This window comes from Chelon labrosus (genome assembly GCF_963514085.1).
Source record: "Chelon labrosus genome assembly, chromosome: 3".
NCBI classification, from domain to species: domain Eukaryota; kingdom Metazoa; phylum Chordata; class Actinopteri; order Mugiliformes; family Mugilidae; genus Chelon; species Chelon labrosus.
In genome coordinates, this window is record NC_140339.1 from 16,684,789 (window position 1) to 16,708,825 (window position 24,037).

Genomic DNA, 24,037 nt, shown 5'->3' on the forward strand with positions numbered 1-24,037 from the left:
TTTAGGCCATTTTGGAGTTACTGACCTGGTAAACTGGGATTGTAAACAGAACCGGGCACACAGACAAAATGGAGTTGTTAAGCAGTGGACGTGATTATATCATTCCAACCCTGGTATCACATGTAAAGAGGGCTTTGCCTGATGACAAAGGAGGTACGGAAACAACCCCCGATTTTGAAATCTGGATTTCCTGATTTCAGGACGACAGTGGTCCAGTTTGATACGCTGCAAGCAATACTGGTACCAATTTATGTGATGCATTGGATCCCGAACAGTGTCTCCACGTGTAAGACAGGTACTCACGGTTTACCAGAAAGGTAGGCTCTGAGTGCGCAAACTCCTTTACTCGTTTCTGATTGGGCTCATCTTAGTTTGCCACCAATCCAAATAAGAACGAGAACCACTAGCTAAATACCATTATTAGCTTGACGACAGAGTTGCAGTACCCTGGTAGTAGATGTAGTAATGTGTCCCTTGAGTGCCGACAAGTTAATAAAAAAAAACAGGTCAAAAGAAAACAAAGCATATTCCTGAGCTTTTATTTCTTACCAATGGTGACCTCTGCCAGGTTACTGATCATGTTCACTACATGGGTCGCTCACCACATGTCTTCAAAGAAAAGATGGATGGACCTGACTACACCCTGAAACAGCGCTGTTTCTGATTAACCAGACCCCTTTAGTTAACTAAACTGGTAATGGCACAATCACCAAGATCATTATGCAAGTCTGCGTGTGTTCTGGAGGCACGGACAAACTTACAATAGGATTTGTAAATGGTTAAACTGGACAGGAAGCTGTGTGATGGGGTGAGCTGGGTAAATCGCAGACAGCTGAGTTTTATATGGTAGAGGTGGGTGGTAGGCTGCTTAGGGGGGTGTGAATGGTTTTATATGAGTGTGAGTGACTGATTCCCAGACACAGAGCGGAGTGCATCCTGAATGGTTAAATGGCATTTATTCAGCCGGTTAGTCTGGGAAAACATATGGTGCCATTTGGAGGCCCAGACTGGTGCACGCTGTTCTCCTGTAATTAGACTGGCCCAGCAGCGCAGCTACATAACTGCTTCATGATAACCACCCTACTGTAGCTTACAGTGCTGCTGCCACCCAGCCCTGGCTGCAGCACAGGACCAGCACACCACATTACACATCCTGTTAACACACTGTTCAACACCAGTGAACACCAGTGACACCACAGCCTTGGCAGCTGCACATTAGCGCCGGGGGCCAGATTTACTGTACATATGTGAGGGCGCAGGCGGATATGCACGCCGCACCTTTCATTCTATTTGTCCCTGTTATATGCATATCATTTGATTGCAGTTTATCGGTGACTGAGGCTGCCATTTGGCTTAACTTTAGCTTTGTGATTTTTAGCAAAGAAATTAAATGTTGTAATGCTTTTTTTTTTTGCTATTTCATTTATATAAAGGTTGAACTTCTATGAAAAAATGCTATGTCCATAGCGCATTAGCACAGCTCAAGAAGTTACACATCTCAACATTCACTTGGGTTTTGGTCTCATGTTGCATTTATGTGTTATAAAACATACAGTCATTTAGTTTTGCTCAGATTTTTTTCATAATAAACTGCTAACCTGTAATTTCTTTTGTGGAGCTCTCAGTCTTTGTCTGTACAATGTGATTAGAATTCCTCCCTTCCTCTCCCTCCTCAGTTTAGTATAGCCATGCATATTTGACCTTGGGAGGCTCCCTGCACATTTTCTTGTTTTTGTTGTGTGTTCAGAAGAATTTTCTGTCAAAATGAATGTTTTGAGTATCACACACTTCCCCGTAGCCCTGCACTTTGTGCCTGCTTTGTGTGTCACATCTGAGTGTGGGACACCTTCTGCTTTCTTTCCCCCTCTCTTTTTTTCCCCTTATTGTCTTTGCTCCGGTCTTTTTTAATCACTCGCCGCCCTCCTTCCATCAGGATCGGGGGAGCAGATTGTGGGTTGAAGGCGTGGGTTGTGTTGGCAGAGCTTTGGGGGCGTCAGCTGGGCTGTTGTCCCGTCATGGGGGAACAGGCTGGCAGCCCGGCGGGAAGGCCCTGTTAAAGATACACTGCTGGGAATCGGACTGAGCCAGAGCCTGGTCCAAACCACGCACACATACACGTCAACACACACACTGATGGATGGTGGCGGGGGGGGGGGGGGGGCAGGGGGGATTGGTAAAGAAAGAAGTGGGGGGTGTCCAAACCTGGGATAAAGACATTTCCTCTCTCATTTATAAAATCTGACACCACCAGGTTGTCCTCTCCTCCTCCCTCATCAACATTTGTTCCCGAAGATCATGCACACACACATGCTTGTTCAGGATAAAGTGAAACTCTTAATCTGCTGTGTAGCTGCAGTTCCTCGACCACTAGACCTGCTTTAACCTGCTTTCAACATTCATCATTTCACTAAAGACATATTAAAAGAAGGACATTTCGCAATGCACATTTGTTTCCCCTCTGATCTAGTCAGACCAAATTTGAAATGTACAGTAAGTGATAAAGTCCGACTTTAACATCATTTAAATACCTGAGTAGCATTAGGGGACATTTTAAGGTACAGTGAACAGTCACATTTCTCATGATGTACAGTAATATGTGCAGCCAACACTTAACACGCACGCATGCAGTTACATATTGTACTACATACTGTCTGTGTCCAGAAGGGGCTGTCTGCGTTGCATGCTATTCTCTTGTTGTCTGTTTAGCAAGTACAGCATGTGAGCGCGCTGCCAGATTTGCATATGCCGGCATGTATATTTCAGTAGCGTTTAAGACACACATCACCGGCAGTGAATTATGCATGGCGCTGGTACAGTGGAGGTGCTTGTTTTATGCACTCGTGAAGGGGAAATTGAACTGTGTTTTCTTCTGCTCATGACACTCGAGGCCCAAGGCCCATTAACGTACACGGAGAAGGCAACCTGTAAATGGAGTGGTGGTGTACGTCGTATTCCCCTCCAACAAAGAGGGCCTCGCGCAAGGGAAGGCGTCCGACAGGTTCTGACGGCTTGGTAATAGGATTCCCACCTCTCCAAAGGGACTGACTGAGGTGCAGTTGTAGCGTCCTTGTAGACCAGTCTGTCTTTTTATATGTGAACGTGCATGTGTTTGTTAAATGCGGTGCTGTGGCAGAGATGAGTGACTGAATAATTCAAAACTGGCATGTCTCACAAAATGATGCAAACCCGTGCATGGATTGTCAGTGGGTGGAATAGAGTGTTGCAGTAAACACCGCCTAAAAGGGTCTTATGCATTATAGACAAGCCTTTTGAAACCGTTTTCTCATATGCAAATGGAACACACACAGCTGCAAAGGCTTAATATGAATCTCTCCCATTCACTACAAATCCAAATGAGGCATGGGGCTGTTTATGTTTATATTGTGCATGCGACTACCCGAAGAGGATGGAGGGTGTTGGTCGAGGCGCACGAAAGATACAATAAAAGACACAATTCTGCTACTATCAGTGTTTACTTTAAAGAATGAGCGGTTGGAGCTGTGGCTTTGCCCGCACACAGCAGTTCTCGTAAGCTTTCCGGACTCGGGGAATAGACTGCACAGGATGAGCATCATTAGATGTGTCATTTAAGACACCTATGCTCTCCCACTGCTCTATATTTATCCACTTGCAGGTCTCTAACAGGCCCTCAGGTCAACACATTGTGTCCCTACCTGTCAGCTCAGCGGTGGACGGGACATATGTGGTGGATCGAGACAATGTGAAGCCAGCCCGCTAGTCACCCTGCCCTCTTCTCTACTTTCCTCCCTGCTCTCCCGCTCTCCTCTACTCCTCTTCACCTCACCCCGTCCCCACTGGATGCATTTGTGACAATTCATATTCCTTTTATATTATAGTCGCCATATTTATCTAATAGCAGCCTTGTTTACTTTGGCGTAGTACCAGTGAATCAGCTATTTATAGAGTTCGTTTGAGCCACCTCTGCGGGGTAAATGATGATAAGCCTAGCCTGTAATAAACAATCTCGTAAACAGCTCTGCAGCTCAACCCTTAATGGCCTCAGGGGCTTGTAAGAGCTTTATAACACATTTATTACCCCTTTACTAGCCAAGGAGCTTTGAGCCATAACACTAATCTAATTTCCTGACGTATATTGACTTTATGTTATCTTTAGTTTTTGGTTATTTTGCCAACTTGATTCATTTCATACCTGGTCCTGTTTCTGGCCTTGCGTAATGCATTGTGACACCCAGAAAGACTTTATTCAACACTTCCCTCAATTATTTTGCCACTTTGTATTCAGAGTCTGGTAAGGGAAGAGGAGAAACCATTACTTTGTTAGCCAAAAGCACACATCCACTCGGAACAGACGAAAGGGCCAGCATGGGGAATAGAGATATTTGATGTTGAATCTCCCCCTATTTACAGTAGGATGCCTGAATAAACGTGTTCAGAAGCTGGAAAGCAGCATTATGACCCGTAACCCCAAGGTATTTGAAATGGAACAGCAGGACTTACTTTGAAAAAGAATAGGAGATGTGCTCTGGGCTCACTGTTTATACCTTGATGTGATTTGGACTGAAATATATGAAAAAAAAAAGCCTGTTTATCTGTTCTTTCCCCTTCGTCCGTGGCTGAAAATTGCAGGGTATAGGAAAGGGAGGCTATTTAGATACACTGCGCCGCTGGCAAGGGCGGAAAAAAGACAATCTCATCTTTTGTTTTAGTGTCTGAAACTAGTGGGAATGTATTTAACAAGTATTATTTTGAAATGGTTTTCTGATATTGGGAGCTGTTTCTGCTGTCGTCGCTAATCAGTGTTTTAACCAGAAGTGTCACTGTCCATGTAACGTAGGATCTAACGTTGGACTTTAAAAAAAAAAAAATTTCGTACAAGGTCTAGATTTTCCATCACATAAGGGCCCTTTCTGCAACATTTTCCGATTATGGTTTATTAAACTAACTCCGAGGCCTATGTACTTTTGGTTTCAGTGCTTCTTTCTCCAAATACCAATTTCAACTCTTCCTCAATTATTCTTTTGTCTGAAAAGAAGCAAGGTATCAATCTTTCATGTTTTGGAAAAAATCAGATGAGATCTATTTGCCCGGACCTCCTGCTCAACAGAGATTGTGGAGATGGCGTGGGGAGAGAAACACAAAATTGCAGAGTAAATCAATACTGGGCCAGTAATGCTGTGGGGGTGGAGTGGGATCGGAGGAGGCGGGGGGGGCATCCTCTTTCAAAGAGCTGAGTTGAATTTGTACGCCTTATGTTTTTGATCTCTTACTGTACTCATTTCATTCCAGACTCAGTTGTTATCATAGTTGCTGTTGTTTGTATGTTATTTTAGCTTCTTTCCCAAGTAGCTATTCTGCAATTTGGACAAAATACAATTAAAGGTCCATCTGTTTCCAATGGGGCTAACGTCAGACAGATGGTGCTGTCAATTGAAGCCATACCAGGATCCTGGCAGGTCAGAGGCTTTAGTAATGAACATGCTAAATATGCGCCCAGGCTGATTTCATCATAACGAGGCCTACACGGGCTAGAGCGTGTAAATATTCTTTTACGTTAAGTTAGGCTGTTGCACTTTAGCCTTGGCGGTAGTCTGAAAGAAATACAGACCTTATGTTTATATATTCTCCCCGTTTCAAGTTGCAGCTTGGACTCATCTCATTCATGTAATACTTGGTGTCTCATGACACCGACGCAGTTATGATTTTATTGTTGACAAACCAAGATCTGTACAAGACTGAAGGGACTGTGGCGTTTTGTTGTGATGGTACAAAGAGTTCAAGGTTTATTACGTGTGCTCATGCTACACCGTGATGAGTTTGATTCTATTCTATGAACTCACCAAAGCAAATTATTTCCTTGTTTCCTTGTTTTTGTTAAGACTACTGAGAAGGCGCATGTTTTCGACATGACAGGCCCCAGTCCTAATTGAGCCCATAACCGCTAAATCCGATTGTGTTGGTTAGTATTCTGTGGGACATGCCATCCTGATTCTAGTTGAGCTGTGCCGGGCCGCTGGGAAGGCCGCACTACTTCATAGAGACCACGGCAACTTTTGAGGAGTCATGGGATTTGTCACATGCTTTCACTTTCGAACTCCTCACATTAAGCTTCAAACCACTGACCTTATGCTTGCCCAATTATAAATGTCAAAGGAAATTTTACAAAACACATCACGCTGATCCCTTACGAATTGTGCATGTGTGTAAACAGCTAGGCCACAGCCCTGCATGCTATTACGGCCTTCTTACTTCTTGTCTGATCTTGTTCCTACTTGTGCCGCTAGGATTTTTTTCCTTTCTTGCTACAAACAAAATTACACAACAAGGCAATAGATAATGATATCCTGCAGTGACAAAAAAAAAATAAAAAAATCCTAACATATTTTGATTAATTGTAACAAATACACTGTCTCGTCCTGTTCTGTCTGTGGGAGACGCTTGTGAATATGAGTCACAGTCGGATCAGATTTTCTGTGGCGGGGTCTGGATGTGATTGATCCAACTTACATTAAGCCTCATGGACTTAGGTCTGACGTACAAGTACCTGCCCACTCCTCTTGCCTTCCAAGCACGCAAGCACCAACATTTATTTTACTAAGACACAGGCCCAGGGGCTCTGACCAGAACGCTTCTAATATAGGAAAATTGAGCAGCTTTGAACTTTGGTGTTTTTGATAAATAGTTGGTATGCTTCCTGGTGGATAACCTGTGGGCTTGGCTTCCAAAGCTTTAATCCCTTTGATTAAGTGCCAGGGCAAGATAGCTTGGCACTCAATAGGCCCTTAACCTTCCTAATATCCTCACTGTCCTGGGCTTGAAAGCACCAGTGCTCTCAACTCTGAGTAGGTGAGTTTTTTGAGCCCTCCTCAGTCCAAAGACTCCTCTGCTGATAGTTGTTTTCAAAGTTTGGGCCAATAACCTCCTTCCTGTCTGTGCACTTTCCCTAGTCCCTCATCCTGTTTTAGGTCAAGACGTCCTTCGTTCTTTTGCTCTGTTTATGCGTTATGATTCATAACAGCAAGATTGTACGTGGCACAGCGGTTCGCCTCCTTCTTCCCTCCCTTTTAGTGGCCGAGTGAAGCTGATGGCAGGGCCTCAGCCTCCACAGATTATCAAGGCTCAGAGGAGTTTACTAATTATGCTGGGAGTATCGTGCTACCAGATGCAGGGCGATCCTTGACCCTCAGATTTAGAAAGGTGCGGCTAAATTGTGGAAAGTGTACTTGAGCTAGTCCATCAAGTCCCTCATTATCAAAACAATCTATAACGTCGTGACTGTACTGGGGAAGTATGCAAAGTAAAATATTATGATAGAGTTGTTGACAAAATTGCCCACTCATCATGTTTTGCTTGTGCCGACAGTCGGACATGAAAGCTAACTCCCCCTTTCACTGTGCACTGAACATAGCATTACACTGTCACATCATTTTACGACTCAGTATCAATTTTCCAACTTCAGTCCTCATTTAAAGCCAGTGATTTGTCTTAGTGTTTGATGCATTTTATCATGGCTTATTGTGTCAAGGCACTTTTATTCTGAAACAAACATGATATTCAAGGACAAACGTTTAATCTTTTACTTGGGATCTGGGATGGAATAAATAAAGATTTAGTTTGGGCAAAACATTCGTATAATCATGCCTTAATTTCACACATCTGCACAGTAATGACCCATCTTAGTTAAATCCCCTCAGGTTCTGTTTTTACATAGCTGAAGCTCAGCTGTGCTGTGTCTGTTTAAGCTCATCTGTTTGTGTTTCTGACATATCTGAAATGTATCATGATGTGGGTCCAGAACCCAAACAATTGTTTTGGGCAACAATTGGTCTGCCTTTTTACGGGAAATTGTCATAAACCTTGAAGCCTGAAAAGTAAATGAGCTTGTTTGGTGGGAGAAAACCTCAAACTCCGAGTAACTAGCTCCTATTTACTGCGCCTCGCTCCTGATGCCTGCTTTGATTGGCTCAGCGTTTCTCAAGAAGAGCTTTTGTTATGTATTTCACTGCAGCTGCCCAAAGACAACCGCTGGATTTTGATGGAGATAGAAAACAAGGCACCCTCTAAAATTGGCTGACCCTTCCCAGCACTCCGTACCCTTGCTGCCCTCACCGCAGAGATATGAGGGCACTCTGACATACTTCTAAGGCATCTTTTGTTGTTTCTCATGGGTAGATTCTGCCCAATGTTATTCCATGTGAACCCCCTCCTTACATACACACACACACACACACACACTTAACCAAAACCAGTCCACTGCAAAATATAGAGGGTTTTCTTTCACACACATCAAATACTGAATAATAAATACTGTTAAAAGATCACAGCTGGGGCCATATTTAGATCTTTGCCTACGTTTACTGTATAATCTAAGACAGTAGCTTGAAACAAAAGGCTATAGTGGTTAGTTTTTCGAAATATTGAACTACCTCACTTTCTTTTTGGCTTTCAATTTCTCTCGGTTTAAAATGGTTGTTCCCTTCTTGATGCTGTGGAGATAAGACTTTATTGTAGAGACCGCAGAGCTACTGTAGCATGCCTGAATAGAATAATTCTACAGGAGCAACACGTTCGGAGATTTACTTACTATACAGGTGGGACATGCTATAATTAAGTTAAGAAATGTAAGTAGCTTATTTTTGTTTCAATTGCAGCGTCCAGTCTACATGTGTTACGTGTTAGGTGCAAATAAACAACCCCTGAACGAAAGTGTTCTTACCAAAGCAGGCAAATGATCCATCCGATGACACAGCGTTAGTGGTAAATGAGTCAGGTTGCAGCGTGTCCGCATGCATTCCGTCTTAAATGGATACAGCAGCAGTAGTATCGTAACTGTGATTGCAAATTGACAATCACTGACAGTCATAAGGTCAAAGGTCAAAGAGGTTTTTTATTGTCATTTCAACCTTATGTAGCGGGGACAGTCCATAGTGAGATGAGGGGAAGTTCCTCCAGGACCATGGAGCTACATGAAGACATAGGACTAAATACAATACTAGGGTCTGAGCAGAAAGTAGTCGTGTGCAAGCTTATGCAGACAATACAAAACAGTGCAAACAGTACGAACAGTGCACTGCAGACAGTGTTGACAAACAGTGCCAACAGTGCAAAGACGAGACGGCGGTGCGAAGACGAACAACACACTACAGACCGTGCAAAACACTTGGGAGTGCCGACTAATAAGCAGACTGTATGAGTTAGGGTGATTGTAAATGTTTCATTAGCAGCATAGTGTGCACAAAGCATGCAAAGTTGTGTGCAAAGTGCTGAGTATAGGTTATGATAGGATTGTGCATTGTGTCGCAATGCAAATGAGGAGCCAGGTCAGTTACAGGGGTAGTGGGTTACCATGGTTGGATGTGTAAGTAATCCAGAGTGATGAGAATCTTAAAGAGAAGCTGCTGGCCTCACAGTCATGTCCACAAGCTTATCATGAGATGGATTATCTTTCAACTGTAATATAGACACAACCTCCAGTGGCCTCTCTGTAGTGTCTTTGGCACTTATCCTGTGCCATCCCATGCCTACCCCACACCAAAGCAATGTCCTGTGGCATCTGAATAATGGAGACGGTAGAGTCATCCACTGTGGTAGATAGCTGCATGTGTGTATGAGGGCTCGTTTGCATACACGCCTCTGTACAAAAGTGCAATACTCAAGACGGGCTCCATTACTTCTGCAGCAGGGTATCTCTTAGCTCCTATCTTTTTAATTATTTATTTCATGAACAGTATATATATTTTGTTGGGGGTTATTGGGGCATGAATAAGCGTGTGTCACGGCCTTTTCACAATCCCTTATGAGCAAATCCCACCCCCATCCCTGCCTTGCCCCCAGCAGGCCCAGCTCAGAGTTCTTCTGATAGCCATGAAGGGATTTGGGCTGGATGGGCAGACCCTGACTGGGCTGATTGCTTTGAATGGCACTGGCTAAAGCTGCCTTTGAAAGCAGGGGCGTTGATGAGCGCCTTCTCAGAGGAGCCAGTGTAGGCACTGCCTCTGGGAGGGACCCTCACTAATACCCCAGCATAAGATATACACGAAGAGGCAGGGATCACCAGTCACCCCCAGCCATACGCACACACACACACACACACACACGTGCGCGCCGAACATAGAGATGCACACACCCACTTACTTAGACAACAATGGAAAAGTACTTTCAGTAAACTTTTCGACTTTTACTTATGTTGCCAACTAGTTGATGGATCTGTAAGTCATTCAAACTAGACGATGCAATAACTAACTTTACCCTCCCAAAAAACTCCAGAGTGAAGTTCTTCAAATTATTTAAGTCCTCACTCAGTTTGATTAATAGCATGCCAGACATCTTTCTATTTGTGTTGAAGCTTACTTTATAATAAGCTCTAAGCAGCTTGCAAAGACAGAAAGGGAGGATTTCCGGAAAGGCGTACGTTGGTTCGCTTGTTTTGTTCGCTGTTTCACCTTGTCCTTTTGCTCTCATAAAACACCTTGAACATGAGAGAAGACAAATTACAGCTTCAGACACAGGTGTCCTGGTGTGTTTTTATCTCTCAGCAGGCCCCCAGGGTACATTACCTGTGTTCCACGGGGCTGGCTGTGACATGGGAGCTGTCACTGGTGGGACCCCTGAGGCCCAGGCTGCTGCTCTGAACAGGGTGGCCTTCATTCTTTGATGACCTGTCCCCTGGAGCAAGGAGGTCTGAACTTAGGATGGGTCCACACCCAGCACCCCTGACCCCAAACCCAGTTACCCCTTGACTCTGCTATCACCTTAGTCATGGGAACAGGCATGTCCACAGCAAGCATGCTTGGTGATTAACACGAAAACGCAGGCTATACAGCTTCACGCTCATTGCCGTGATAGGTGCAAGTTAAGGCACGAAGACATCAATGCTCTCAACTACTTGTCTTTACTGCGTTCGTACATATGGAAAAATTCCTGGGTAACGCTTGTTGATGTCAGTAAACCTTGTGTCAGAGAGCTGAGGATACGTGCTTGTCTTTCACGGCAGTCTAATGGCTTCAGGCGAAACAAGCTCATTTTGTGTGAAAGAGAGAGAAAGAAGGGGAAAAGAAGTAGCAGTAAATTACTGATAAGTGACAGAGAGAGCAGCTTATCTTGTGACAGCATCAGTGCGGAATGAAGGTCTGTTGCGTGTAAGTTAACCCTTTGACACATCTCATGGTGAGGCTGAAGGTGAGTGAAACGCAGACTCACAGATGAATAACCGTGGAAAGAGGAGAAGTGTAAAGGAAAATGGGAAAGATGGCAGGAGGGGAGTGGGTGGTGCCTACAGCACGCCTGGCTTTATTTTCAATCGCAGTTCACGATTTTTCATGGTCATGTCTCCCCGGCCTCCTTTTCAAAATAATCGGCTGTCGGTTTTTGCAAGTCTGGCCTCCTTTCATTTCAGAGGTTTGTTTTTGAAAAGGTTGCTATTATAGCCAAATGGTTTCTGTGCTTCTCTAAACACGGCAAGGCATTAGGCCGGGCTCCGGTTTCAGGGCCTGGCTCCTAATGAGAGACCCAATCACACAGAGGGAAAACACGGATCAGCCCTGCTACACCAGACCCAACCTGTGGTTTACCTCTTGAAACATAACCACACTCCTTCGCTCTCTCTTTTTCCCCTTTCTTTTTGCTCTCGGTCTGTCGTTCCCTCCACCTCCTGTCATGACTCTTCTGTTTTACAACCGAATGTGATCAAAGTTGATCGTGCAGCTGCGCTCTTCTGCACAAATCTGTAAATAAATAGATTAACACCAGGACCAAAATTTGCCCTGACAGCTCTTGGATTCTGAGCACGGTGCTAGGAGCCATAGTAAGGGTAGAGAGACTTTTCTGACTGTGAGTCCAAGTAGTGAGGGACTGAAATGCCACAAGTATAGCGCATCACTGCCCATTTCTAATTAATTAAATGCTAGTGGCAGCATCTCTGTTTAAACGTTGTTATCTACACTGCTATTAAGTTGGAGGCCAGAATAGATGAGTGATTTACTCATTTTGTTTTCAGCTCTAGCATTTTACAAATGACAAAACCAATGTAGCTGTAGTTACATATGCTCTGGCTGTGTGCCCGAATCTTCAGTGTGGTTGTAAAGAGTATTTGCCGAAGCCCCTATTCAGATTTCTGAATCAGAAACTCTTGGATTTTTTTCCTCCTCCTTTTCTCTCTCCGTAGATCTTAAACTGGAACAATAGCATTGTGGGTAAATTGCCATTTTGCTAATCTGAATGGGGCCCAGGTATTGTACTGCCCCTTCTGCTTTTTACAAACACTTTGTATGCAATCCTGTCAATGACTTCACTGTTAGAGTGCATCTTAAGATGTTTCTTTGTCCGTTAGGTGTCAGCTAATTACATGTGAGGCATGTGTGCAATCATTTACTTGCAGCACAAATGGTTCTGATTGTGAATGCGTTTGAGGGAATGCTATGGTAGCTACTTGCTACAATATAGTGACTGTGGTCCCAGCTTCTGCTGACCCCATGGCTCTTCACAACCCCTCATCCAGAATACACACAACTCCAGTGCATTTGTTCTGTGTGCAGGTCGTCTGTTCTACACTACTGAGTCAGATGACCCTGTCAGTAAGACGCTGGGTATGACTCCTGCGAAGCCGTAGTAAGAAAAGAGGATGGAGAAGAGACGGAGAGCAGTGTGCACGGAGAGTCTTCTGTCACTCTGACACTCCTCAGTCTTCTTGCAGTGGGGACTATGATTTATGGAGGAGTCTCCATGTTGTAAGAACCTGAGCAGGATCACTCACTTCTGTAGGAAGAGAGAGGGGGAGAGAGCAGTCTCCTCTGTCCCTGGTGCTTCTCTTACACACCTATCTTTGCTCTTCTTATTTCAATTTCTGTTTATAGTTTTGACGGATTATAAAAAAGCAATGCCGGATGGATACCTACTCTTTTTTCCCCTTCTGTTCTTTTCCCTCTTTTCAAAGTGAGTGATTGTTAAACAGTTTATGTATTCTCTTTCTGCCTGTGTGTTTATTGGAGGTAGTGAATTAGGTTTGAAACCATCACCGGAGGTTGTGTTTGAAACTTGAAAGGAAGCCCCCATAGCACAGGCCCCCTCCATCTCTCATCCCCCCACCAACTCTCTCTCTCTCTCCCTCTCCCTCTCCCTCTCTTTCTCGTTCTTTCTTTCCCTCTCACTCACTCACACACAACCTCACACTCTCTCAGCACAGTTGTCACACAGTGGCGCCGCTATCTGCACATTATTAGTTATTACTTTATCGGCTCCCAAAGCTGTCAGAAGACACCCTCCTGGAATATACAGCAGGCATAAGCCATCAGTCCTCATTACGCTAGACCCGTGTGCAATTTACACCCAGCTGCCGCTCACACACCCATGACAACATGCTAATGTGTATGTGTTTTTTGAGAGTCTGTGCGCACGCTTCTATGCAGATGACAGGGCTGCACACATACGATATGAGCACACCTTTGAGGGAATGCACTCACATGTAAGAATGGGGCAGGGCTAATGTGCAACATGATAAAAGCATCCACCAAGGCCTTTATGTATGCGTTTGAAGAGAGCTAGGGCTTATGTTTTTTCATGTTCAGTGCTGCTGCTCCAAGCCACCAGGAGGCAGGGACAACACTGAGAGCTGCCGCTCAGGACAGCTCACGTACTGTACAACACGCAGGTGTGCGGCAAGAACCCCTGGAGGCAGCCGGGACAGAACAGGGCCCAGCAAGTCAGGCTGTGTGAGTTATTGTATATCCCAGATTCAGTGGAGATGAACGTCATATCACCTGAAAAAATAATAAAAGGAACCGCTTGTGTGTGTGTGTGTGTGTGTAGGGTGGAGTGGTTGTTAAAATAAAAGCAGCATCATATAAATGTAATGAATTACGTTTTTGATTTAGCCTTTGCATATTTTGCCTGAGGTGGCTGTCACGAACAGATGTACAAGTCAGGTTCTCATCAGCACTGTTGGCGTTTGAGTATGAAGATTTTGCAAATCAGACCTCCTGCTCTGACATGTCGTTGGTTGCTTATTACACATTCCCGCTGGCCGTGACTAACCTCTCTGTCGTTTGATCTTGCAAAGTGGCCACATTAGCACTGACTAATTCCCCCGGCTGTGGGTTTGGAAACGGCACACGTTCCTGAGGCCTGCCGTCACCCTCTGATTGCAGGAGTGGAGTCTTTGCATCATCCCCTATCTCCCCACATAGTTTTCTGAAGAGACTTCTGCTTGGACACATGCGCTCACCAAGCTGTCAGTCACAAGACTGCCATTCATGTTCGGCATGAGGAAGAAGTGCATGTCCCAGTTATTGTTAATGTTTTTTTTAACTCTTGCAAAATATGTACATGGTGTCATGTAGGAAGGAGTGAGTTGCCGTTAATAGACGTGCTTCATGGCCCATCCCGACTAGCCGTCTCATACTTGATGGTTATTTGTGTATTTATTGAGTAATTTCAGTTTCAGCTGATGTTTATACAGCAGTAGGCTGTGTTTTTCTTTGTCAGTCATTTTGAATGCTCCGTTTCCAGAGAATGTGTGCCATATCAAGTTTTTCCTGATGCGTTCTATTCAGTCGTTATGGGAATTCCATGGAGGACACACTCTTAAGAAGGTCATGAATAGTAACATTGCAGCATGCGAGACTTTGAAGCAAGCGTGTCTCCAAATTGGTTATTGCAAGAGAGAGAGACATGTCCCTATTTGCCTGCTACCACATTATCAAGAGAATGCAGGAGTATTGATGGCCAGCAGCAACAGGAAGGATTTGCTAAGTTGCTCTTGGATAGCCGAGTCTCCATCCCACATAATGCTAAACACAATTATGCAAACTTTTTTTTTCCAATGAGAACAACGCGAAATAATGGCTTTAATATATGCCCTTACCTCCAGCAAGTGTTTTGTATGCAAATTAGGTGTGATTTCAGGGATGGAGAGGCGGAGTGTCTCTTGCATCCATCTTTTGTTGCCGGGCGGATTAGGGGAGATCTGTTATGGTTTGTTAACATGAGAGCTTTTGATTCGGATTGAAACGAAACCATGTGTAGAATTAGATTAAAGACAATGTGCGGTGAGTGGCGGCTCAGGCGTGCGCTGGACACCACCCGCCCATACGCCAGCGCTCGCCACTGTGGTCCCATTGTTTGGCCCGGCTTCTGTTGTGAAGTGGGTTTTTGTCCTGTTTTTGTTGCTGTAATGGGCTATAATAACTTATATAAATCACAGTGACTGAGCCGGAGCTGCTCGGTTTGGGCTTGGCATTGATGGAAGGCCTGGTTCTCCTGAGGACTGGTGAGCAGAAAGTCTTGTGTATGGCGAGGGGGGGAGTCTGAAAGTCAGTGGGCTTGTTTTGTTGTGCGGGGAATCAACCTGAGGTTTTCTTCAGGGGAGGAAGGTCAAATAAATAGAGGGGGAAAGCTTTGATAGTGATCTACAAACAGTATGTTAGACCAGGACAGGTGGAGATAAAAAAAAAATATATATATATATATACATAAGAAGAAGCTGATTTTTTCCCCCCTGTCTTTTGCCTTGCCTGAAGGGCTTTATTTTGACATCAAAAAGAAAGTGAGAAAAATGATGCTGGATTACAAAATCAGACGGTTCTCATTAAAAAGACTAGACTAACACCAACAAAAGGAGAAAATCTGAATAATATGTTCTCGGACACTCAGCTCAAGTGAAAGTGCTTTTTCTAATGTTAACTGACCTCTGCGAAGGTGTGTGTTCGTGATAACGTGCGGGGATGATAAACGAAGGAATCAAGATTTAGTTAGAGCCCTCACCGTGTTCATTACTAGTCAGTGATGTTTTGTCAATAGCGGGACTCACATCGTCTTGTAAGCTTTGGGCGGTGCGTTTAGTTGCACTGCTGGGAATTGTCCGTAACCCTGTTTTACATTGAAAATAGCCCAGAGGAAAAGGGGTAAGAGGAGAGAGAGGAGGAGGTGGGGGGGAGCAAAGAGTAACCACTGATTAATTATGCACATCCCTGATTGTGACATGCTATCTGGTGCTATTAATGGGCAAGGATAATCACTCCGGATTGTAATTGCAGCCTCTGACTTCAGAAGTGTACTGTGTCCAACATCAATCTTCATACAGAAACCCTGCAATTTGGGGAAGGACTTCATTTGCGACTGTTGCAGAGTCTCCAGCTCATTTCCAAGAGGAGAAGTGAAGTGTTAAGGAGAAGTGGGGGCAGAAAGAAAGGGTGGAGGTTGCTTTAAACGGTGTCAGCCATAGACGGGCAAGTCGGAACAGCAGGCTGTGATATTACTGTACACTGCTTGAGGTTATGAAAAATAATTAGAGATCCGTGTGGAAGGGGAAAAAAAAATATATGTGTTTTGAGGTATATGAAAGTTTTCTCAGCTTTCATTGTTTGAACTTTTAATTCAGCTCTAAATGAGTGTCATTACTCTCACTCACGCATGGTATTATTGTGGAGGAAAATATAGGGGAAAAAAAAAATATCACATTAAAATTTTAAATATGAGCTAATGAGAAAATAACACTCACCAACTGACTTTAAAGCGTCATCAAAACTGCCACCGAGTCATTTCAGGTACAGAATTTTCTATGAAATGTGTTTCTGTAAATGCAAATGTCTGTTTTATGTCATCTTCGTAATAACTCTGCATATTAGGGGGAAAATATAAAGAAGATAAATGGGCAGTTTATTCCCCATTTTATCCAATTTCGGCACATTTTTTTCATTATGAACTCAAGCCTTATAAAAAAATAACAAAGTGAAATTGAGCCCAGCTTCTCTTTCTCTCTCTCTCTCTTTTTTTTCCTTGTCAAAAAGCTTCTCTGGCAGTTTGTCTAAAAGCTGAAATGAAACGAAGAACGTAATTAGAGGGAAGGAAAACTTTTAAGGGGAATTTCAGAATGCGGAGCAATCAGAGCCTTAAAAGCAGCTTTTGGTCCCCCATCAGAGAGTCTCCTGCCCAGCCAGACAGTGTCAGTACACAGAGTGTAACGGGCCCCCTTTCCACAAAAAAAAAAACAAAAAAAACATGCGACGTCGTACTGTTTTTATTCTACCCTGTGTGAGTGTGCTTTGCTGCTGTCACACCTCCCTTATATTAACCTCACCGTGTGGCTCCCAGATCCAAGCGGAAACCACAATATACAGACTTTCTCCTGCTGGAAAGACGGGAAAAGGGGGCTCGGTGGTGAGGAGGTAGAGAGAGAGAAAAAAAAGCAGACGAGGGGAAAACCAGGTGTGAGAATGGGAGAGACTGGGCGAGGGAAATGCATGAAAAATAGCATGAAAAAAGTGTGTCCTTTGGTTCTTTCAGGCCCATTGGCGAGGCTAAACAAACAGCCAGTGCTTTGGAGAGACACATTAACTGTAACTGCCCTTGATCTGGCAGTGTTTAGAGTGCTGTCGGCACGGCTAATAAACACTTCATTTAGTTTTAATGGTGCCGGCGCCTCTCCGCAGCCTTCAAAAGTACCCTTTATTTGGGTCATTTACGGCTCTTCCTCGAGGAGCACCCGAGGGACGGCAGATCCAGTCCACATCACTGTCTGCCGGAGCACTCCAGGCCTGGGGAAAATTAATAGGGCTATCTGGGAAAAATAAATAAGTGATGGGCTTTACCCCTGCCAAACAGCCCTGAGAGCTTATTAAGGCAAAGTGAAAGGAGATGGGGCAGTAGAAAAAGAGATTTTAATATGAATTTTTCACCTTTTAATGTAGGGCTAGGCTAGTTCTTTTCTCGGTTTCATCCCCCCCCCCACCCCCCTTTAATTCCATTTCCTTGTGCACACTCGCCTGTCTTCTTCTTGCGATGCCTCTGTGTTCTTCTTCTACAGTAATTGTAAACACAGCAATTATGGATTGTGTGAGACTTAATTATAGCTTGTGCCGAGCCCTGGGGGAGCTCTGGCGGAATGCTGCGGCTGATAAAAACGCCAGCTCATCAGCACCCCTCCAATGGTGGCGAGCCCCAGCGAGAGTGGACCAAAGGGAGCCATTCCCCCAGGGCCCTCCCAGCCGAAGGACCAATTAGTATTAGGCGGGAATTAATCTTAACGGGACCCAGCCACTCAAACAGGTCCTCCCAAGGTGAGGACGAATTAATGTGGTTGCCTCATTGGTTGTTGCCGCTGCTGCTGTTGTCTTTTAGGTCGTTCCCCACACGGCGCGCGGGCTTAAAAGTCTCGACAGACTAGATCACCCTGTAGCAGACATGTCTTCTCCTGCACGCGTCGTATCGAGACATGAGTTGGAGGAAGCTCCTCGTTTCGTAAGCGGTTGTGCCATCTCATTTTTTCGCTGTTCGTGTTTGTACGTTTATCCTTGTCTGGAATGGTTTACAAAGTCGTTTAGGTGGGTGGAAAAAAAATTCGAGGGAGAACCCCATAAATTCTAGTAACTGCTTCTTGTATTTAGACGTTCAAAGCTCACCCTCGTTTGTCAGATCCCATCAGAAGGGGGCTCATATTGTGATCCATGCCCAGTTTGAGTATTGATTTCTGGGGAGCGTGGCTCCATTAAGGTCCTGCCCGGGGGTGTGGAGGGGTCAGCAGGGGAAGTTGTGGGCTGCCGTGACCTCAGCTGCAGTTTACAATCGATTAACTCTGACTGAGAAGGCAGAAAGTCCTGGGGAACTAAGCGCTGGGCCCCACACGCGATTAGGCTACATTAGCCCTCTGGTCAGAGCTGTTCCAGAGGTTGCAGTAAGTTAATTAGCACTTTCTTATGATATCAGCGATGACAGGGGTAGAGCAGCTAGCATTGATTTGGCCTTACTCCATTTCAGCCTTGGAGACCAACCACCCAAAATACCGGCTACTCTCAACCTCGCTGTTTCTAATCGAGCACAACCAGCAGGTCACTACCTGGAAACGATTAGTAAGCACTAACCTCCATTAACTACTAATATGTTATCTGATAATATTTAAAACGATGTTCTGTTTTAGAGGGCAGGGAAGAAGTTGCAGATTTTGTGTCTTGTCTTTTTTCATAACACATAATAATTGTGATGATGATAATAAACTTAATAGAGGGCACGGCTACATAGTTTGTTTATATGGCACACGTACAGCTCGAGATACAAGTTTTGACTTTAACATCTCATCACGTGCCTTCCTCATGAGATGTGTGTTTTTTTTCCCTTGTTTTTGCCCGTGACTGTTCATTTTCTGCCCCGTCTTTCTCGGGAGGGAACACAAAGACCCGGCACTAATTTCTTATTTTGTCAATTAAAGTGTAAAGGTGTCAGAAGATGATCGTCTTTGTCTGCCTCGCTTACCGCATAACGAACATCTTCCTGTCTTATCATGTCTCTCCAGTAATCCCTTTGTTGCTTGCCTGCCATTTTCTTTTTTGGCCTCCTGCTTCTGTTCCTGTCATTCTTTTTTACCGCTCCATCATTCCTCCTTCTCTCAGTCTCCTCTGCTGGTCTCACAGTACTCCCTTTGTTAAATGAAAGGTTTGCCAATAGATCACTCGCACTCTTTGTTCTGCCTCCTTTACAGTACCCTGCTCTCAATATTGTTTGTTTTACCAGCAGCTAAAACGCGTTACACCTTCTTTTTCTTTCTGTTTAATGCTCCATCTCCGTCTGTCTGTTGTTGCTCGAGGCCCAGCCAGGCAAGCGAACAGCGACAGATGAAGCACCTTGTCTGTCAGCAGCGTTGGAGGGAATTAATCACGATTCAGTAAGTGCTCTGATGAGGATTCAGAGATCCTCGGTAGAGATAGAGCCATCAGGTGTGTCTGATCCGTCATACGCTGACAGCAGCCTCGGGCTGGACACTGAGCCAGATATCAAGGCCTGTTTAGGACACAGTCCTGCCCTCGGGTGCAAGTGGTCATGAGTGCACAGGAATCAAAATTAACAATCGCCAACCCACCAAATCCAGGATGAAACTGGCAGGTAGTGTTGTCGAGTTACAAGCCAACCTGAATCTAATTGCATAATCTAAATGTGATGTTCAGTATGACGTGCCAGATTATGTACTCAAGCTGTGTGCTTGCACACACTGTTCATTTATATAAGTTTTGAATTGTTAGAAACACGTTGGAATGACGTGTACATTATGTCTTTGTAAGATGAATTTATGGCTTAACACACACATTTCGTCACGATGTTGACAGTCAGAATTTTATTTTCAGTGTCATATGTGCAATGATTCATTCACTCTGCTGCACAAAATAATAACTTTAATAAATAACAGATAACGCTTGAGATATTTTCAGATTACCCTTTTTTCATACCTTAATGATTTATAAGGTTCCATCTAATTAAACTTGTCAGATTTCTGCATATATTTATATGTATTATAGTTATTAAAATTAGTCTAAAAAAGTCTAAAACAAACCTAACAGAAACACATCAAATCACACGCACACATTCTCATACCGTATGCAGTGCACTATTAATACCGGTCATTGTAAAGTGCCACTGAAACACAGACAGACACTAAACAGCGGAATTCCTTTGCACAACCGTGACTGTATGTGGCCGTGTCTTCACTTGCCAAGAAAGTGGCTTTTCTCTTCTGGAAAGACAAGTTGTATGTTATGGCTTTGTGACAAATCTCTGACATGACACTCTAATCAGATAAGAGCTCAACCCCCGAGGCCAGAGAGGGCCGACGGGGCAAAAGAACAGGTTGAAAAAAATAATAAATATCTCTAAAATGTTACAAATTATAAGTGTTCCCTTATTGAGGGAGTCTAAGTGATGTGCCCTTTGTGTCTGCACCCAGTTGCACATTCCTCAGGGTAATTTACAACATAGCTGCAAGCAGCTTGTTTAATTTTGGAGCCCAAATGAAAGCGTTTGTGGGATATTGGCATATTTTTCTTGTTAAGCAATGTTTAAGGTAGAGATAGACATGGCAGTAATTGCAGGTTCGACTGAGAGTAGGAGTTGAGTTAGCAGACATCAACACTCCCCCTGCCTAGGGAAGAAAATGAAAATAAAAACGATAATATTGCAGATAAAGCATGAGAGAGGTATGTCTTCCACTAAACTATTCCACTGTTTGGGATAGTGCTGAAGAAAGTAGATTGGGAAACATTTGAGCAGAAGATAAACAAGAAAGGGAAAAAAAAATAACTGGGACAGAAATTAAGAATGAGGACACATCAGCCTGTAATAGCGGCAGCATAACAAACACAAGCCAAAATTAGTCTCCCACAATAAACTGACAGGGGTATAAAAACAAGCCTGCATACATGTTGTGAGATTATAATGAGGCATTGATTGTTTGTCCTCAATTTCCATTTCAGTTCCCTCTCAAATTGAAGGCAGACACTTGTAAACATCCATACCTATGTCTTTGCTGTTCTCATTAGCTCTCCTTTTTACTTTCCCCCCACGTTATTGAGCTCAAGGGTGCACATGAGAGGGCCCGTGTCACTTCCTGTTTTGCGGGAGTGCTTCCTGTTTTCCTGACCATGTTCTGGTCGTCTGTTCCCGGGCTGGTGTTTATCGCCTGGTTTGCAACCATCTGAATGTTGCAGCTGAGGTCCTCTGGGATGTTTGTTTGTGCTGTCTTTTATTATGCCATTTTTTAACTGCCATTGTGGCAAGACAGGAATGTGCCATTGCTTGTTGTTGGCTGCTGGAGTGAAAAAGCCCAATTACCAGGGGTCCCAGTGCCTGGTTGCAGTTGTAGTTGGGCTGTGTGTGTGTGTGTTGGGTTTGTTCTGGTGAGCAGCTGTCCCAGGCCCCACTGCCAGTGATGGCAGGGGATGGTTACGGCTACAGCGGTGACAGCAAGCAGGAGGGAAAAAGCAGACAGGCTTATAAGGGACTCCTCATGTGTTGTGTGCTGCCACCTTGGTACCGCTCAGCAGCCAGCACTCCCTGTCTGTCTCCTCACCACTTTTAACTGCTGTCTGATGTTGTAAAGTCTCGAATGTGACGCTGCCACTGAACTCAGGCGCGTTTCTCCCAGTTTACACAGTATGTGTGGCCAATTAGAGCTGGGGTTATGAGGCTGATGTATGGATTATAGTCTATTATTCCTTCTTCCCTAATGTTGACCATTAACTGCTGTGTCATTAGTTACTTTACCAACTGTGGTGGCGGCCCAGGAAGGCACACAGTCTGTCACACACATTTCTCTGTGGGTACATGGCATGGGATGCGGGAATGTGCCTGCAAAATGGTGACAGTATTCTGGGGAATTTTAGAAAAACCAGGAACCACATTATATGGTTGCCATCTAATTAAAAGAAAATAGCAAGTAAAGCAATTGTACCGTTAAAGTGGCTTCTTGCGTTTTAAAAATGTGCACTGTGGAAGGCTTTGTAAAAGCTGCAGAGTTGCGAAAAATTTGCTCAGGATTGCGCGTGCTTTCAGTTTAACAAGACAAACAAATGTATGAAAAGGGAGCGTATAGCCGCGGTGTATAGAATGGTATCTTGTGCATGATTCTTCTAAAGCGTTGTGCCTCTGTGGGCAGTGTTGTGTGTGACGCAGCATTGACTTGCTGTCTGTCTGTCTCATATCCAGCGTGGCAGCGTAGTGAGCGGTGTCTAATGGAGCCTCTGATGAATAATGAGTCCATACACTGGTAATGTTCTGTGCCGAGTAACGGCTGCATTGGTTTCTGTCCTGTTAACTCCGCTGGTGTAAGATTGATTGTGGTGTGCTCTGCAGTCATACAAAGACACTTCATTGCTTGGCAATGAAAATAAAGCTTCTCCCACTGAAATGAAGAGCAATGGCACTAGGGCAACAGAGGCAGACCAGCGGCAGGCTTAGAGACAACCACAGCCCCGTGTACGAGCATGAGTGAGTGACGCGCCATGAAATAGGCACCGCTCCAATAAGACATATTTGTTTACACATTGCTTTCTGCTAATTGAGGTGTGGCAGAGTTTATTTTTGCCTCGGCTGAAATGAACCTAAGTCGCCCCGATTAGGCCTCTCACTGTACTTAGAGATCCTCCACCAAGACTCTCCTTCAAATTACACTTGACACTGTGAAGAAACATCTAATAGAAGTGTGTAATGGGCTCTGATGACAAACTACACGGTTGGAAGACCATGTAATCTCCCCGCAATTAATTAAAGTGCGTCCTGTGTGTGTGTGTGTGTGTGTGTGTGTGTGTGTGTGTGTGTGTGTGTTAGCAGTTTTTTTTTTTTCCCTTGCTCCCTTTCTCTCACACCCAGCCTAACCAGATGCCACCAAATAACTGAAATAACACTGCCTGTCAACAGTAAAAAATGAAGACCCATACCCTAACAAAGAAAGGTACTTAGAGCTGGCAGAGAGAGGCAGATGCAGGGTTATTTGTGCTCCAGTGCTTCTCAGTGTCCCGGTAAGGGTCCTCCACAGCTCAACATCTGTACCTCCACCCGCCTAATTACCCACAGCACCCCTGCCCAACCGCTTCCTAGTCTGTCACCAACTCAAAGCTCGCTGGAGAGAAGAAGGAAAAGGAGACTGTGAGAAGAGCTGCTGGTCTTCACTTTGCACTGTACTGTATTTTGTTTTTTCCCCAGTTGTATTTTCCCACTTGAGAGATAGTTGGTCCTACTGTTTGCCTGTGCTACACTTTGCGAAGTGAATAATTCTGCACTATTGTTTTTGTACCATTCACGTAGCAGTTCCCCCACTGATAATTAAATGTCTTCGTCACCTTTCGTATCGAAGCAGACGCTGGTTCAGTCGCGCGCTGTTCTCACACTTTACTTTTCTTATTTATCTTTTGATTTATTTATTTATTTACTTCATTCGCACCACTGTATCGATCCGAAGGCAGAGAACAATTAGGTCCTTTTTCGGGCTAATTCCTCAGTCTTCACTTATTTTTATCATTAAATGAGAAATTTGCCATGCTTTGTGTAAGTTTTGATGGGAGCCATCAGTTTGGAGTTGCTTGTGCCATTGATTTGATTAAGGGCATTACGCATTGTCTAATGAGTTTTACACATGGCTGAGTGGTGAATAATCACCCAGTGATTTCTGACCCAGAACTCTTCTTCACACCCCTCCTCCCCTCATTTCTCTCACTTTCTCCCTTTCTCACTTTCTCGGAGCAGAGGACAGAGGACTTGGTAGTTCACAGAAGAGGTAAAGGAAATCAATTGAGGCCGTGATTTGAAG

General features: G+C 44.3%; 1 protein-coding gene across 1 annotated transcript in view; it reads left to right on the forward strand.

The window, feature by feature from the left end:
- The window catches only part of fto (FTO alpha-ketoglutarate dependent dioxygenase), a 114,732-nt gene that overhangs the window by 63,867 nt on the left and 26,828 nt on the right, over positions 1–24,037 (forward strand). Inside the window, 1 exon segment of the mRNA XM_084541973.1 lies at positions 13,542–13,685. Within this exon segment, the coding sequence (XP_084398099.1) occupies positions 13,542–13,685 (144 nt within the window).